This window comes from Diceros bicornis, chromosome 7 (genome assembly GCF_020826845.1).
Source record: "Diceros bicornis minor isolate mBicDic1 chromosome 7, mDicBic1.mat.cur, whole genome shotgun sequence".
Lineage (NCBI taxonomy): Eukaryota > Metazoa > Chordata > Mammalia > Perissodactyla > Rhinocerotidae > Diceros > Diceros bicornis.
Window position 1 is genome coordinate 16,236,985 of NC_080746.1, and position 18,605 is coordinate 16,255,589.

The window sequence follows — 18,605 nt, forward strand, 5'->3', positions numbered from 1 at the left end:
GGTCATCAGTGCCAGGGATGGTTTGGAATGGAAGAGGACTTGGAACATGTTGAATTTGAGGTGCTGGTAGGCTCTTCATGAGGAAACGCCTGACTGAACGCTTAAAATGTGGAGTGAGGGCAAGACTGGGGCAGAGATTGGGAGGCCTCTGTACAGAGGTGATGGCTGAAGCTGCAGGATATGTGAAGCCATCGAGGGGGAAGAATGGAGGAAGGACAGAGAGGGATAAGAAGAGGATCTTGTCCTTGAGAAAAGACAGAAGAGGGATAAGACCCTAAGCTTAGAGGGTGGGAAAATGAAAAGCGGCCATAGAAAAAGACAAACCAGAAGCAGACAGAAAAGCTGAAAATCAGAGAAATATGGTCATGAAAGTCTGGGAGGAAGGAGCTTCAAGAAGGAGAATGAAGTCATTCTGGAACACAGTGATGAAGCAGGGCCGTGAGAGGACATCTGGGTCAGGCATCACTGGCAGCCTCTTGAAGGCAGATTCAGTGGGGATGGCACAACCCTGCAAGGATTAGGGGTGAAGGTGAAGGAAAGGTACACAAGTGAGAATGGACCAGCATCTTGAGAAGTCAGGAGATAAAGGAAGGCGGGCACATCGCCTCTCCAGCCAACTGCTCCGAGTCAGGTCTCTCTCCGAGCTTCCGTTCCCCATCTGCAAACAACTGGGTGGGAGGATCCTCAAGGGTCCACCAAGCCCACGACTCATGATTCCCTAAGGTGGAGGGTAGCTGGAAAGGCAGCAGGGTGTAGGTAAGGTGGTGGTGATGGTGTCTTAGGATGGGAAGGACCCAAGTATATTTGGAGGTACAAAGGGAGGAATCCCTCTAAAAGGAGGAATTGGAGAAGGAAGAAAGAGAAGTACTAGTTGGTGGAGCAAGGTCTCAGGATGTGGTGGAAGGAGACAGGGTCAGTGTGAGTGTGAGGCTGGGCAGTGGGCCTGGAGGTGAGGGGGAGAGCATGGACGTGGACAGAGAGAGGAAGTGAGGAGGCCAGAGGTGGGGGAACCCATGCCAGCTCCTGGAGTTGCACTGGGGGCAGGTGGGCGTGAGAGCACGGTGTGTGGAAAGGTCTGGCAGAATTGCTCGGGGGTTATGATAGGGAGTGAGCAAGAGATGAGCTCAGGGACTGCCGGGGGCCCCCTGAAGCCAGGAGGCTGAATGCAGATTGGTAGCTGGGAGCAGGGATTCCAAGGACAAGTGGACTTGGGGGCAGGCATGAGGTGAGACGGCTGAGCATCAGGATGGAGACCATTCTAGAAGCTCAGAGAGGGAACTGCTGAAACGCTGATTAGCTGAGCTCAAGCTGGAAGGTGCTTCTGGGTTGGTGGAGATGAAGGGCCAGAGACACCAGAGGTCCTGAGGGCAGCTTTGTGGGTGTGATGAAGTGGGAGCAGGGAAGGTAGAAGGTTGGGTGTCAGGGAGAGGAAGCTACGAGTTGAAGGTTCTGATTCACGATCAAGTCCACTGTCCTGTCAATGATATGGGGCCAGTCTCCCTGCCTTCCAACGTGCTATCCTTGGCTCAAGGGCTGCTCTCTGCCCCAACTGCCCTCCCTCCCTTCTGCCTAACCTAACTATCTCCCTCCTTGGGGTTCTACCGCCTCCTCCGACGCCAGCCCCCTTCTCAGAACTCCTGCTGCGCTCCCAGCCAGGGCCCCACACAACCATCCTCCGTCTTCCCAGCTGTGCCTGCTCCCAGGCGGAATGTAAGTGGGGCCAGGGACTGACTCTTCCCCTCTTTGGTGCCCCCAGCTGGCTCCAGCATTAAGCACTCTTGTTACCTGTGTGAGTGAAAAGTGTTAAAATGGCCTCATGGACGGGGCTTGGCTGGGGTGCCATCGCTAGGTTGGCAACATCCCAGGGTGTCTTTAATTATCTCAAGGAGTGTCACAGAATTCTCCTCCCCAAAAACTCTCTACTCTCAAGTTAACGTATGTCACTGACATATTCAAAGTAAACATACAAAGGGCAATCTTGGAGGGAGGAGACGTGAACAAAGGCCCAAATGTGAGAAGGGTCGGGGCTCACCGCACTTTGGAAGATGCGGGGCCGAATGCTGGCCTGGAGCAGGAATCCCCGTCAGGGCAGGAGTGTTGGGAAAACAGAAGGCGGTCACACAGGCAAAACGTTTCACACGGGGTCTGACATAGAGTGGATGTTCAGGGAGTGGCAGCTGTGGCTAATTCTGTGTATTTGCTGGTGTTAACCAATAGTCACTCACATGTCCCAAGGGTACCCTGATAAGAGTGGGAGACAACAGAGGTATGTGCTGAGTTTTAAGGGATAAATCATTCAGGATTACCATTTGCCAAGAATAACCCACAAATGGTCACCAGGGGCTGAATTAAGATAATCATTCCTGGTAGAAGTTATTGGCTTGTATCGGCCATCTTAGACACACATGCACAAGAAAAGATTTTCGTTTGAATTGTACTTACTCTGTTACTCAATGTCACCTGACACAAAGTGTCCTGCCTCCATCCCTCCTGAACATACATGTGCATTTGCAAACAACCACGTGTGTGCGCACACACACAATCAGATTGACTTTCCTGTGTGGTCTCAGTGTCGCTGTGGGACTGTGACAAAGCTCTGAGCACTGTCCAATTCCAGCCCCTGAGAGGAACTCAGCAATGTTCCCATCTTCCTCCCAAACTCTTGTTGGCTTTTAAGGGACATCCTCTACCTGGTAGGAAGGAATTCCTTCATTCAAATTCTAATCATCGAGCTCCTAGTTTGTGTGAGGAACCCCAGTCTTTGGAGCTTTCATTCTAGTAGGGGAGGTGGAGCTGGAAACAAGAGCCTCTAACAGGAGAAATGCCACAACAGAAGTGGGTGCAAAATGCTAGAGACAGGGAGAGGGCAGGAGTCAGATTAGGGAAGACTGTGACATGGAAGAGGTGACATCTGGGCAGAGCTTTGAAGGGTGCATAAGCATTTCCAGTTAGAAACAGGAATTAGTGGACAGGGAACAGCATGTGCAGAGGTAGGGAACAGCATGATACAGTGAGGAAATGTTGGGCAGTCCAGCACTGCTAGAGCCCAAGTTGCACGGAGAGGAAGCAGGTATGGCCGGCTGGGCTAGACTATGAAGGGTTTATATTCCAAGCTCGGGGGCGGTGGGTCCTGGCAGAACTGAAGGATTATAAGTAAGGAAATGACAGGCTAATTCTGATTTTAGAATGACCACACTGACAGGAGGGCAGGGGGATAGACTGAGCAAGTGAGAAGGAAGGCTGTGCCGCAGCTCAGGCGAAAGAGGTAGAAGGGCCTAAGTTAGCACGTGGGTTTTGGGGATGGCTAACAGGCAATGGACTCAAGAAGTATATATGTCAGAGGCAGAGAAGACAGAGGGAGGGAGGGCCCAGCAATCGCACTGTGTGTTGCCCCCACCCCCACCCCCACCCCGGCTTGGCATTGTAGCTCACTATTGGCCCAGACCAGCCAGGCTGTCCACATCTCAGCTGGGATGGTGACACTGCCACCTTCTAGTCTTTCTGACATTGTCACGTTGTTTCAGATGAGCCAGTTGGAGCTGAGACGGGGAGGGACTAAAACCCTGGGAGCTGGAACTGTTCTCTCCATCCATTGCTCTGACTGTTCCCTTTGCCTGGAATTCCCTTCCCAGACGGCCACTTGGCTCTCCCTTCACTCCTGTCAGGTCTCTGCTCAGATCTCCCCTTCTCAGTGCAGCCCTGACCACCTGGTGTTCAGATCACCCGTGCTCTCCGCACCCCATCTCCCCTTCCCCAGCTCTATCTCTTCCTGAGCACCTAGAAGAGCACCTAGCACACAGTAGTGCCCCCTAAATATTCACTCAATGAAAGAACAAAAAGATTCAGTGACCCCCTGTCGCCTACCAAGTCAAGAGAAAACTCAACAGCCCGGCCTTCAAGTTCCTAAGCACTATGGACCCAACTCACCTTTCCGGCCTTATGCCTCTCCTTCCTCTACCAATGCCCATGTCCTGGGAAAACCTGCACTTTGTAGAATTTCCTGACACCCAACAACGCTCTCCTCATTCCCTTCTCCCGCTCCATATCTCCGTGTCTTTTGGGGCCCATCTTCAATGTCCATTCTCTGAAGGCTTTGCTGACCTCCCCGATGGGATGGGCCCTCTCTCCTTCAACCCCACAGTGCTAGATATGTGCCTCTTTCCTGGCTTTTATCCCACTCTGCTTCTAGCCAATCAATAATTCCAGGCCAGGGTTCCTGGGCCCCAGGCTTTCATGAAGGTAGTGATGGAGGTCCCTGAGCTCTTTCTATTATCTCAAAAAGCCTAAAAGAAACAGACACGTTTGCAGACCTTGCACATTTAGCAACGATAAGGCTGAGCAGGCTAACAAATACATCAAGTCTCTGCTTGGGGCTGGAATTATATCAGTGTAGCAACACTGGTTATCTCCTGCTGATAAGATGCTGTGCCAGGCAGGGAAATATGCTTATGATTAGCTAAAAGGGAAGCGGGGAGAGGAACAAATTTATTATTGCTTAATACATGCAGTTGGTTTAATTGACAAATCTTTTAAAACGTGAGGTCTTCAGAGGGAAGAAGAACACCTTGGCCAGGAATGCACTTGACTTGTGTCATCTACTAAATTATAACCTCTCTGAGGATACAGACTGAGACTTACATCATCTTTGTGTCTCCAGGAATGAGCACAGTGCCTGGCACATGGAGAGAAGGGCTTGGTAAGAGAATTGAATCAAATAGAAAAGGCAGATGGTCCCTCACCCTATAGATTGAGAACTCTCTTTTCACCATCTGGAAATGAAGAAACACGCTATGAAAACCCACCGAAATTCAGTTGTCCACTGCAGGGGGGCATTTTGTACATGGCAGGCACAAAGCAAGGTAGGCTGTTGTGACAGAGTAGGGGACCAGCCTAGTTGACTGGATCCAGCCCCCAGCCGGGCTTCTCTCACTTGTGTCATAAGGTCCCCTTCCCTTGGCCATGCACAGCTGCCCCAGCTGTCAGGGTGCCCCTGGAAGAGGCATCCACAAACTGTGGTGTCTCTCCACCCCATCCCTCTTCCCCAGCTGCTTTGGAACTCATCAAATGTCATTTCCATATGCAACAGCAACTTGAGTTTAATTACACTGTCATAAATTGGCCTCGGTGCTGTGATTAGAGCTCCCATCTTCCGTTCACTGGGAAGGCTGGAGTGCCTGGAGCTGGAGGAGGCACCCTGGGGAGCTGCAGCTGGGAGGCCCGGGGGCACCCTGCTTACCAGGATGGTGGTGACGACCAGGGTGGTGTTGAAGAGACTGTCGGAGATGTTGGAGGCGTAGAGGCGGCTGTCCATGCTGAGGCCGTCCGCCACATGCCACTGGCCAATCTGAGGAGACCAAGGAGAAAAGGCTGGGAAGAAATGGGGGCAAGAGGAGGCAGGGGAGCTGGGTTGCTGAGGTCCCGCAGGCCTCCAGGGTTGGAAGGAGCTGAGAGGACAATGCTCTGCTTCTGTTTAGGCTACGTGTAAGCCACAGAAGGAGGGAAGGATATGGAGTATGTAGCAAGGGGGCTGGATAGGGGCAGGGGTACTGTTACACAGGGTTGAGGGGGTCAGGGAAGGGTGGGGAGACCTGTGAGAGGAAGGGAAGAAAGGGGTAAAGATAGGAGAGGTGGAAGAGGAGAATGGAAAAGCAAATCAGGAATGGAATGCAGTTCAGGGAAGTTCTCTCACACAGAAGGGAGTGAAACAATGCGGAACTGCATTATCTTGAGGCAGGAAGGAGCCACAAAGCTCTGTGGCTTCAGCCTGCCTTCAATAATTCTGATGATCTAAGTAAGAATCAGAATGGTATACTGGAGAGAACTGGCGTATACGAGGTTCTTCAATACATGTTCTGGATGGTTCAGTGAATGAATGAACCAGAAAGGGACGACCCAGGTTGTAGTGCTGGTTGATTCACTTGCTAGCTGTGAGAACTTAGGCAAGTTACTTAAATCTTTCCGAGTCTCAGTTTCCCCATCTATAAATGGGGATGGTCATGTTTGCCCTGCCTTCTTCTCAGAGCCAACTGAGATGGCTGCATCAATCTGTCGTTACATTATTCAGCCAGACCCAGGAGCACGGATCTCAACTGTGTAACCTCAGAAAAGTTACTGACCCTCTCCGAGCATGTTTCCTTATCTGTAAAATGGGAATAATAGAAAGTCCAATGGGTCATCGTGAGAATGTATTTAACTTGACACTCAACAAATGCTATTTTCTTTCCTCTTCCCCATTGTCTTGACTTCTAGGGAAAAAAAAATCCACAACTTACTCAGTTCCTCATTCTAGAAAGTCACTTAAACCTAAACTTAACACCATTGGGTTTTCAGATGGTCTGTTTGTTTTCCCAGTGGAAACTTTTTATAAATACATATATGTGTGTGTGTGAGATAACCAATATATTTCTACCAGCTGGAGTCCCTGGCAAATCATTTCTGTTGCTGAGTGTTTGAGGTGGGCAGCCAGGAGAGACGGCTGACAGCTGGCTAGAAACTCAATGAAATGCACATATCCGCCTCTGCCAGGCATCTCCAGGCACCAGCAGCAGCTCCCCTGGAGAACTCGCACATGTTCCATGTGGCTGTATTCACCAGAGCTGGGCTCTGGGCTCCTTTTGTGGGAGCTCCAACAACAATAAAGATGTACCTCACCCTTGGCCCCCACCCCATGGGGCCAGAGGGTTGAGGGTCATGGGGAGTAGTAACCATCTCCCTGACATCATGGTCTGGAGCATGAAGAGGGGAGGGCCAACCTAGGACCACCCGGGACCACCAGCTGCAAGCTCTGGCAGGCCTCCAGTTCCAAGCAGGAGCCCAATAGTCTCTACAGCCGAGCCTTTCATCTGCCGAAGGGGAGATGACCAAAAACTCCTTTCTAAGCCTCTGCAAAGGTGCCACCTGGACAGAGTGGGCAGCTTTCTCCACCTCTGCAAGGGCAGAATGGTCCCGTAGTTTACAAGCAGTGTCTCATGCATATCTACACGGAAAACCCCATTTGACAGATAAAGAAACTGATGCCAAAATAAAAGAGCCCACCCAACTCGAGGTCATCTTGTCCATCAGCTGAGAGGACTGACCTCTAACCCCTGTGCTCTTAGCCCCAGATAAATCTTCCCAAGGAAGCTCTCAAGGCCAGCCTGTCTGGCTCTTTCAATGTTCTGCCACACATTGTTTCCTTGTCTGTCTCCCCCATCAGCCTGTGTGAGGCTGGCCTAGTTATGCTCACTTCCCAGCCCCTTGCTCAGGGTCTGGTACTTGGAAGCAGGGGAAGCCATCGTTTCAATGGGCAGATTGCTGCTATGGGTGAGGCATGGGCAGAGGGCAGGCGAGCCTCCTCTGCCTCTCTGGAGCTCCCACTGTCTGTCCAAGGAAGCAGCCAGGTCAGGTTGTTGCCTGAGCTTCCCACCCCCTCCTCTCTCTCTGTAGGGGAAGGGGTGGGGAGGATGAGGGATGAGCTGCTAGGTTTTCAAGAGAAAGGGGAAAATGCAACAATAGTTACTGGACACCTGTTGAGCTAGATGTGTTCCATCATCTCCCTGAATTCTCCCACCAACCTTGTGGAGCAGTGACGGGATTTTATTTTATTTATAAGGAAACTGAGGCTCTCGGAGGTTCAATGGCTTGAACCCAGAGCTGTCTGACTCCTAAATCCAAGGTCTTTCCTGTCTCTGCTGCTGTCTCCTGGATGGGGCACCAACATGCCCTCCACGTGAGCAGGGCTGGCTAACCAGAGAAAGGCTTGAAGGGGTCTCACCATCCAGCAAGAACCCTGGATACGGAGCTTTTTTCTGCTGGCTTTTGACACTCCTCAAAGTCAGGTGAAATGACTGTCCTCTCGGAGGCTCAGATTCCCTGTCTTCAAAATGGCTAGAATTGGCTCCCAATGGTCTCCTAGGGTTTCCGGAAAGGGCCAGATTTGGCCAGAAGGACATAAAGAACAATTGGGCTGGATGTCATCATTTGGATGTTTGGGACGGGATTGAGCTTCTTAGAATCCTATCTGTCACCTAAACATGCACATCACACTAACAGGGCCAGCTGGACCTCAGCTCCCCACCACCCTCAACTTTCCTACCTCCACTGTTCTCAGGAGACCCAACCCTCAAAACCGTCTGCCCTAGCCCCAGACTCCCCGGTCTTACCTGAGCCAAGAGATAGGTTTCCACAAAAGCCAGGGATAGAAATGACTTACCCAGAGCCAGATCTGACAGCTTGAGCAATGCAACCCCCCCACCACCTCTGGGACATGGCAAAGAGACTAATTAGCCCCTAAGCTCCAGTCAGGAAATGAATCTCCCACCCTCCCTCCCATTAGCCCCCAAGAAATTAATAAACTCATCAGATCCAACAAAGCGGCTTGGCAGTTATTAGCCAGTGCAATCTAATTGCAGAAAGGCAGTGGGAGGGAAAGCGAGCGAGAGAGCCGGGCGCCCTGGGATACAGGCTAATTGCCCCACCCACTGGGCACCTTCCATGCCACACACATGCCAGGGGTGGGCAGGAGATACAGCTCTCATCACTGACAATCTGTGGCTCTGCCTCCAGCCAAATTCCCCTGCTCCACCCCGCTGATACCTGCCCCCAAAACCTCCTGCAGAAACAGCTGTTTTGTAAGCCTCTTCCACATGCCCACATGTGTGGGCTTGATTATGCTTCAAATAAGGTCTTTCGCGGCCCTCTCTCTATACTTTCTCTCGCCCACTTGCGCTGCCTTTCCACCAGTTTAGAGGCCCCAGGGCTGCAGCAAAGGGAGGATTTGCACACCACCACTGCCAACCTTTGTAGCACCTTAACGTGGGGGAAGAAAAAGTCCCCCCGGGCTGATGTGGCCCTGTGGGTATACACTGGGCATGCTGGATTTCAGCCTCCCCTTGCCCTTGGGCATTACACAATCTGCACCATGAGTGTGCTGGCCCCAGGGTTGGACGACCTGGGTTTAACCTGGCCTCTCTGCTTATGAGCTGTGTGACCTTGGGTAAATTACTTAATCCCTCCGAGCCTCAGTTTCCCCATCTATAAAATAAAATATTATTAAAAAAATAGTAATTATTTTAACCTTTAATAAGAACCTCAGTGTTCTTAACGAGATTAAATGAGACGGTGTGAGATTAAATGGGATGGTGTGTGTGCAGAGTACTACGTAGTATTCATCACTTTAATCTTTTTTGTGTGAGGAAGATCAGCCCTGAGCTAACATCCATGCTAATCCTCCTCTTTTTGCCGAGGAAGACCGGCTCTGAGCTAACATCTGTGCCCATCTTCCTCCACTTTATGTGGGACGCCACCACAGCATGGCCTGATAAGCGGTGTGTCGGTACGCACCCGGGATCCGAACCCCGGCTGCCAGCAGCGGAGCGCGTGCACTTAACCGCGACGCCACAGGTCTGTCATCAATTTAATTTTTAATGCCATTGTCTGAAACAGAATGTGGGATCTCTTCTGGGCCCTACAGAGGGCTTTGCACTGTGGACTTTAGTTTATCAGACAGATTAGACCAGGGTCTCAAAGTCTGGTTCCTGGACAACCAGTATCAGAGTTAGAAATGCAAATTCTCAGGCCCCATTCCAGACTAACTAAATCAGAAACTCCAGGAGGAAGGCAATATGTGCTGTAGCAAGCCTTCCAGGTGATTCTGATGCAGGAGGGATTAGAGCACAGCAACGCAGACGACAAGCATGATGGCAGGACAAGGCAAGGGTGTAGATATTACTAGTGATTGAGTGCCTATCGGTGGTGAGCTAGGAATTGTTTAAAAACTTGCTCTCCAGAAAAAAGGCCCTGATTTGCAGCATTTACCAATTTCTATGGTGTAAACACTCCGCCCATGGCTGACTTGAAGCTGCCGACACGACGTCACGGAACACAGAGCTGGGAAGAGAGACGCACAGTGGGCTTTGGCTCGCCGGAGCGAGCTGGCTCCGGCGCACACGGGCTCTGTGCTGGGCGCTAGAGTGTACACATACCAATCTCACTGCCCCTCAGCTTTATTAGCAAGGAAAGTGATGTCCACATAAGCTAATAATTTACCCAGTCACAGAGCGGGTAAGTGGGAAAAAAACAGGATTCAAAATAAGGCCAAGGAGCTGCTTAATACGGATCACAATGTTTAAAACAAATGTGTACTCCTCCCCACTCCTGATTCTAATGCTCTGAGAAGAAACATCTGACGACAGGAGTGCTTAGTCAAATACGAAAATTTAGGTACCTAACTGATATGGGATGTGTTTGCACGTGCATAGAAAGTATCATTTATCCAACACCCCCAAAGGACACAGAATCCATATAAATTAATAATAATCTTGCTCCTTTAAGAGCTACAATTTGAGAGATTTTAATTATTTCTTTGAAAGCATTATTTCCAAAAATTCTTTCAAAGGGGATTCTATTTTCCACTGTCCTCTTAAACAGAGTGAGCATCTTTACCTTAATACACAGTGTCATCATTCTGAAGCCAGTTATTACACTGTCCTGTGATACAGTGCTGCTCATGGGTTACTGAAATGTTGACGGTCACTTGCCCTCATTTCTGTGCTTCTACAAGTTAATTTGTCTACTGTTCATAGCGTCTCTTTTCTCACTGTGACTGTCACTTCCTACCGCTATCAGGATAGCTGTCTCTAAGAGCCCTTGTCCTTCCAGGAGTTGCGTGTAAGACCCCTGGGTGAGCAACCGAGGGCGCAAGCCTGAAAGAATTGCTGTAAGGAAAACACAGATAAGGCCTGATGGGGCCCAGGGGCTTTAGTGAATGGACTCTGTGACATCAATATGGGCGAGCCACAGTCCTTTGGAAAGGCGACTATTGTACAGTTGAATGAGTGTCAGAGACCTGCATTTGGTCTGCCGTGTGACCCTGGGTCAGCATAGGCAAGCTGGGCACTCCCTCAGCAACAAACTATGGGAAATGCTCGTTCAGGGGCCAAGACCACAGAGGTCCTCTGCTGCTTCCTGAAAGAGCTGGTTGTGTGTCCCCTGGAGTCTGGAGCCCCGATTTAGCATCTAGCATTGTGACCGCAGGGCTGGGTGACCCTGAGCAAGTCAGTTAATTTCCGAGTCTCACCCTTCCCCAGCCTCCACCCTCGTCCAAGTGCCCACTGAACTTGCACTTCCTGGCCTAGACTCCACCTGCGCCTCTCTCCACACAGCAGCAGGCTCTACTAAATCTCACACATGATAACACTGGCCCCTGCCAGAAGCCCTCCAATTCTTTCCCATTTTGGTTTAAGGATAGAGACCAAAGTCCTTCATGTGGCCCACCAGGCCCTGCGAGGCCCGGCCTCTGCCCACTCTCCACACTCATCTCACGCTCCCTCTCTAGCTTGATCTGCGCTCTAGTCACTCCTACGTGTTCAAGTCAACAGGCTCCCTCCTGCCAGGGTCTTCGTGAATGCCATTCCCTGTCTGGAACTCTCCCTGCTGCACGACCCCCTGCCCACCCCCAGCCCTCTTTCAGCTGGTTCAGGGCTTGGCAAACCACGGCCTACACGCCAGATCGGGCCCACTGCCTACTTCAGGAGGTGAAGCCCATTCATCTACGTATTGTCTGTAACTCTGTTCATCTACAACAGCAGAGTCGCAAAATCGAAATATTTACTATCTGGACCTCATTGAAGTTTTCCCAACCCTGATCTGTTTACACCTGTTAATCCTTCAGGCCTCAGTTCAAAAATCAGCAGGAAGCATATCCTTTAACTCCTGAGGTCAAACTTCTCTCAGAACCATATTCTTTTCCTCCAGAACATTTGTCTCAGGTTGTAATTATGCATTCATTAATGAGAGCATTGCTCACTGCTTGTGTTTCTTACCGTGCTGCTGAGAGCCCTCCGCTGTCACTGAGACGAGCGGTCCTGCCCAGAGCAGCCATATGTGCCTCTCGATGCCCTCAGAATCACTCAGGTTGTCATTCTGCCACTTTGTTCTCTCCCAAGTAGGTAAAAAGGGATGAATTTTTAAAGCCCTGAGGGATTTCCTCATATCCTTTCCCGCCTCAGTGGGTGTGCACATGGCTCTATAACATTTAATATCTTATGTCCGTTTGGACAACTGTTCTTTGCACTCAGCATCGGCAGGATCCACCTCCTAGAGAGGCCAACATAACTCCAAGGCTGGGCAAGTCCTTCTGCCCCAGAGTCAGAGTTTGAAAACACTTATTGATCATCGTTGCATGTTGGGCACTCAGCCACACGGTTTGCTTACATAAATTTCCCTGATTCTGCATAACAACCATGTTACTATTCCCACCTAAGAAATGTAGGCACTTCAGACAACAATAATAATGCTTAACGTAGGCACTTCTTACAAGTTTTTGTTGAACGAATGAACGAATGCAACTGAGACTCAGAGACATCAAGCAGCTTGCTGAGTTAACAGGGGATTAAACTCATGTTCTATTTACTACTATACCATCTGGTCGAGTTAGGGCAGGTGCAGGCAATCCTGACCCTAAGACCTGGGCCTTCCGACATACCTCTCTGATCACTGTGAACTTGTTCTTTGGAGAATACAGCCCTGAAAGGACTCAGCTACAAAATCCCGCAGGAGTGATTCTGGTCAAGGTACAGGGTGATTGCTTAGGGGCTTGGCACAAGGGGATACAAGAGGGGGCACCAGAAGACCTAAATTTTCTTTCCTCCTCTTCCATGCATAAGCTGTGTGACGTTGGGCAAGTCACTGAACCTCTCTGAGTCTTCTCATCTGTAAAATGGAAATAAATGAACTTGCCGGGCCATAGTACAGCATTGCTGTTGATAAGCAACTGAGATAATGCGTACCATGGCTTTTGATGAGTCACAATAAGCTTCTCATAAGACAACAGTATTATTGTCTGTCTGGTGGGAATGCAGCTGACCAGAAGTCAGGAGATTTGGCTTCAAGTTCCACCTTGCCACTTGCCGTGTGGCCTTGGCAAGCCAATTTTGCTACCTATAAGATAAGGTTAGTCTGCCTTCCCTTCCCCACTTATTGGGACGGTATCAGCCATCCTGGTGGTCTAGTGGTAAAGACCCGGCACTCTCACCACCACGGCCTGACTTCGTTTCCCGGTCAGAAACCACACCACCCATCTGTCGGTTGTCATACTGTGGTGACAGCATCTTGCTGTGATGCTGAAAGCTATGCCACCAGTATTTCAAATACCAGCAGGCTTACCCACGGTGGACAGGTTTCAGCAGAGCTTCCAGACTAAGACAGACTAGGAAGAAGGACCTGGCCACCTACTTCTGAAAATTAGCCATGAAAACCCATGAATAGCAGAGGAGCATTGTCTGATACAGTGCTGGAAGATGAGAGGATGGTGCACAAAGACAGGGCAGGGCTCTGCTCTGCTGTACACAGGGTCGCTAGGAGTTGGAATCGGCTTGACGGCACCACCACCAACTGAGGCAATCACAGATATGACAAACGTTTAAAGGCCGATCCAAATGCAAGCTCTTGTTATTCCAGATCCTTGTTCTCCAGGGCCATCCAAAGTTGAACAAACCATAACCAATGACTCATTTTTTTTTTTTTTTGTGAGGAAGATCAGCCCTGAGCTAACATCTGCCAATCCTCCTCTTTTTGCTGAGGAAGATTGGCCCTGGGCTAACATCCATGCCCATCTTCCTCCACTTTATATGGGACGCCACCACAGCATGGCTTGACAAGCAGTGCGTCGGTGCACGCCCGGGATCCGAACTGGCGAACCCCGGGCCACTGCAGTGGAGCGCGCGCACTTAACCATCACACTTGTGCCACCGGGCCAGCCCCATGACTCATTTTTTTTTTTTTGACCTCAGGTTCAGGGCTTGAAGTTGAAGCTCTCTTTAGGAAAAACTCATATAATAATAAATTAGTGTCTCCTTGAGTGCACAGAACTGATTTCGACATATAGGCACAAAAAAAAAAAAATGACATTCAGGTGTGAAACACTACGGCTACAAACCCCAGGAATTAATTGAGATTGACTTATAGTTTCAGGGTCTCTATAGTATAGGTCTGCACCTTGATATAAGACCAGCTAAAAAGGCTTGTAATGTGAGCCACCATGATGAACACCTCAGCATGAAGGAATAAAATGTTATTGAATTTAAATCCAATATCTCCAATCATAAAAGGTTAGTTTACACGGGAGACCGGGTCATGAGTAAGGGCCCTATTAAGTGCCTGACAGGGTGATTTGGGGAACAAAGGGAGTCGCTCATATTGACCAAAGCCCTCATTCTCTTAGCCAAAATATTCTTTTAGCACAAAATATGTGCTTACATGCAGAATGCTGTGAAAATTCAGGATCAAAGGACAATGATGGCAAATGCCAAAGGTAAGAGATCAAAAAGGAGCCTGGGGAAAGCTGGGAAGACTTCATATCAAATGAACTCTGCCTGGGCTTATTAAGCCTTCAACTCAGTTGGTCTAAGGCAACGTTTTGTTCAACTGTGGCTGCTACCCATTGGTGGGTTATGAAATCAATTTAGTGAGTCAAGACCTGCCTTTTAAAAATGAAATACATACCTGGAATAGATCAGAGTGCAATGCACACAGCAGGGGTAACCACTGTTTCATAAGCTTCGGTTGCAGTTATGTATAGATGGGTGTTAATGTGTGTCCTGGATTGCAACCTAAATGCAAGTCAGGCTCAAAAGTATGAAAGTACCTAGCACAAGGGACGTGGACCTGTTCACTACTCTCTAGTCAGCCCCTAGCAGAAGACCTGGAACATAGCTGATGCTCAGTAAATACACTTTTGGCATCAATGAACTCCTAGTCCTAGTCACTTATAACTAAGGACTAACTATAAGAAAATCATACAAGCTAATACTTTTGAACATATACCATGTGCCACATACTGAACTAAATGCTTTGATATCTTATTTAATCTTCCCAAGTGCACTACAAGGGAGGTACTGCTATCATCCCCATTTTACTCATGCTCTCACACTCCTCTTCACCTGAGGGTGCCTACTCATCCATCAAGCTTCACCTCAAGCTCACCCCCTTGGGAAGGCCCTTCCCAACCCCTCTGACTCATCAAGTCCCCATCACAGGGACTCACGCATGGTGCCTTGAACTTCTCCTTTGTAGCACTCGTCACACTTGTAGTCATCCGATTATCTAGGTAATTATTGGTTTCAAGCTCATGTCTCCCACTAGACAATACAGACCATGGAAGACGAGACTCTGTCTTGTTCCCCATCACATCCCCAATGCCTACCATGGAATCAGTACTTAGTACGGTACAAATATTTATCTGGCAATTGCATTAATAAAGTCCCCTTTGTAGCTCTGGCTCCTAGGACAGTGCCTGGCCTACGATGGGTGCTCAATAAACATCTGTTGAATTGAAGTATGAGGTTTCTTTGGGCAAGTCACTTCTTTTCAGTCTTCAGTTATCTTACCTATAAAAGAAGGATATAGTCTAGCCCCTTGCAGCTCAAACATGAATTCCTGGAAACGCCGGGTATATTTATAATGTGGTATAGTTTTGCAAAGTGTGCCCTGGGGAAAGCCAGGGCAAGACAGGGCTGAGACAGGTGACTGTAGGAGGGCACTGGAAGCACGGCTGCCCAGGTATGAAGATGAAGCAGGTAGCCGCCCATGAGAGGGAGGTGAAGAAGGGCCTCCCACTGCCACGAAATAGCTCTCTCTGAGCCCCATAGCTGATGCCTGGCATTCCTCCATTAGAGGGTGTGGTTTTGGAACTAACACCTTGTGCTTGGTTAACATGGAAATAAATCTAACAGTGTTAATACATCCTTGTCTTCTCGGTTGTACACGCCATTTGCAAAGGGATGGCAGGTTTGATGCAAGGGCAGCACTCTTCCACTCAGAGCACACCTGAAATATCGCATATTGTTCCAGGCACCACTCTTTACGTGGAGCATAGACTAACTGGAATGCGTTCCAAGGATATTGACCAGGAAAGAAACGGAAATCACATTAAAGAAGGAAAAAGTAAAGGCAGTCATGGGAAGAATGGAATAGATGTGTGGACCCAAGAAACAGAACAAAGAACAAAAGGAAGTGGCTTCAGAAAGAAAGAAGTCTGCCCGATAGATAGAAAAACTTTCCAACAAGGAGAGCTTTCCAAGATGGAATACACTGTCCCTGTAGGTAGTGAGTTCCCCAACACTGCAGGCATTCAAGCACTGACTCTACTTCATGAGAATGCATTTGCAAGAATCCAAGTATCTGAGTACAGTACTGGTCTAGAGGACCTTTATTATTTCTTTCAGTCCCAGGAGTGTAGGACCTAGATTCTACTTCTACAATACGGGAATCAGAAAGGCCAGGGCATCAAGGGGCATATGAGGTCCTTGGACATTGTGAGAAAACAAGAGAGCAGGAGTATGGGGTAATGAATGCAGAGAGAAAAGGCCACTGTACAAAAACTTCAGCCACTTATAAATTTGCTCATTCCTGGTCTTCTCTCCTGTCTGAATCTCATTATAGTTGATTCTTGTTATTCACAGTAGTCATGTTCTATAAAGTTGCCACAAACACTGATTTGGGAATACTGAACCATTGCTCCTAAGGGAAAAACAGGGTTAGGTTCCTATGAGCCTCTGGTCACAACATTTTCATCAACCAATCAATACATAACCTCGTTGTATGTGTTTCTGCTTACGGACACCTTTTGTGTCTGTAATTTAACACATATTGTTGATTCATTCATATTGAACAACAGCACTATAACTCATGCCTGGATGAGGCTCTTCTAACACCTGTATTTTCTCTGTAAGGTACATCACAGCTTCCTTGCCCTTAGGGATACAGGACAGCACTTCAGCACTAAGTTTTGGGGGTCATTTTAAATAGCAAAATGGCCAAGAAAAAGCACAAAAATGAAAAGACATGACACTGAACAGACGGTGAAAAGGACATGTTTATGGTATGAGAGCTGAAACAAGAAGACGGCTTCGCCTTGTTCAACCTCAGCTGGGAACGTGCCCATCTGCTGACTCAAATTTTTCACTGCTCTGTGCATATTTGCAAAAGGACCTGAGTATTGATTTGGGGTTACAAAGAGATTTTAGTGAGTAGACAGATTTGCAAATACAGAATCTACAAGTAATAAGGATCAACTGCACTCGTCTGTGCTTGAATGTGTTTGGCTTCTGCCAAGATGTGCCCAGACTTCCATCCCGAACCCCTAACCTCTGGGACATGAAGTGGAATTTGGTCTAGCTTTCATCATCCCTCCTGCCAAAGAGAACAAACCCACAGTGGCTGTTTTCAGGGACTCTGGTGACAGATAAATACTGTCTTGGGCAGGAGTGGAGCTCAGTTCACCCAGTCAGTTCTGACTAAAAGGGCCACTCCCAGTGATGCTCTCAGGGATTTAATGGATTCTCAACTAGCTCAGGGTTTCAGAAGTTAAATGTCCCTGAGTCGGGCAGTGAGGATGCTCAGATCGCCTTTCCTTTTGAACAGAAGTACTGATTTTAATAATTTCTTTTACCTACATCTCTTTTTTTCTTGTACAGTTGAAAATCTCACAGACTCTTTTCTAAATATTTGGAGGGAAGATCAAACTGGCATGGCGTGAGTGCGCAGCAGAGTCTGTAGTGATGAAAACTCAGCTGCACGTCCCTCTCTCACTTCCCAGAAGACGGAAGGTATTTTGAATTAGCTGCTGAGGAGAGAAGTTATCAGACAGCTCAGGCATGCTCGAGATTTTTCATCTTACAAGAAAATTACTGCCAATGAACATGACACAGTCAGGGCATGGAGAGTGCCAGGCTTCATTTGTTAAACACGCCAGGTGGAGAAGTATCTTGGGAAAGCAGTTGTACTAATAACACACAACTTGGAGCTCTGAGCGGCAGATGCCAATTGAATTAATGGTTCTAAATAAGCATCTAGGCTGAAGAAAGCTGGTCACTCCCCATTCTTCAGGAGTCAGTAAGGCAAGATGCATAGCTGAGCAGGGATGCATCTCAGGGATGGGCTGAGAATGGCCCATCGCTGCCCCTAGATGAATGCAGGCTTGCAGGTGGGAGAGAGTGTATGGCTGAGCCTCACTGCGCTCTGGGAAGATGGCGAGTTTTTAGTTTGGGGGTGTCAGCAGCTCTTGTCTGAGCAGTCCACATCAGGCAGGCCCTAGATGTGCTGTAGACTTTCCTATGAGTGGACATGACTTCTGGTTCTCATCTTCACACCCACCCAGAGCCACTGCAGAGTGGAACTGGTCACGCTGCCACGTTAGAGAGTAGAGGAAGGACAGAGGTTAGGGACGGAGGAAGGAGAGAGGTAGGAGAGGGGGAAGGCCGTGGGGAACCCAGCCTGCAGCAGGGAAGGGCTGGCCAGCAGAATTTATTTCCACCAAGCACGGCTGTCATGGACTGGTTTTTGCAGCCCCCCTGCAGGGCCCTGGAGATGCAGCAGGAGTGATGTGAGCATGAGGCTCAGCCCTGCTGCGTCCTTCTCTCTGCCCTGAACCAGGCTAGATGCTAGATTCCAGGAATACTGCATATAGAGATAGAGGAATATACAGACAGACATCTCCCTGAGAGACGACAGAACTAAAATTTGCACAATATAGTGGAATCCTCAAAGCACATCTATAAACAACATTTCGTTTTGTTCTCACAATAATTTTATGACACACATAAAGCAGATATTATTATGACTATCAT

General features: G+C 48.8%; 1 protein-coding gene across 1 annotated transcript in view; it reads right to left on the reverse strand.

Annotated features, from left to right (window-relative positions):
- GRIK4 (glutamate ionotropic receptor kainate type subunit 4) overlaps positions 1-18,605 on the reverse strand; it is a 291,987-nt gene that overhangs the window by 74,715 nt on the left and 198,667 nt on the right. Inside the window, exon 10 of the mRNA XM_058544995.1 lies at positions 5,237-5,344. Within this exon, the coding sequence (XP_058400978.1) occupies positions 5,237-5,344 (108 nt within the window). The remainder of the gene's footprint in view (positions 1-5,236; positions 5,345-18,605) is intronic.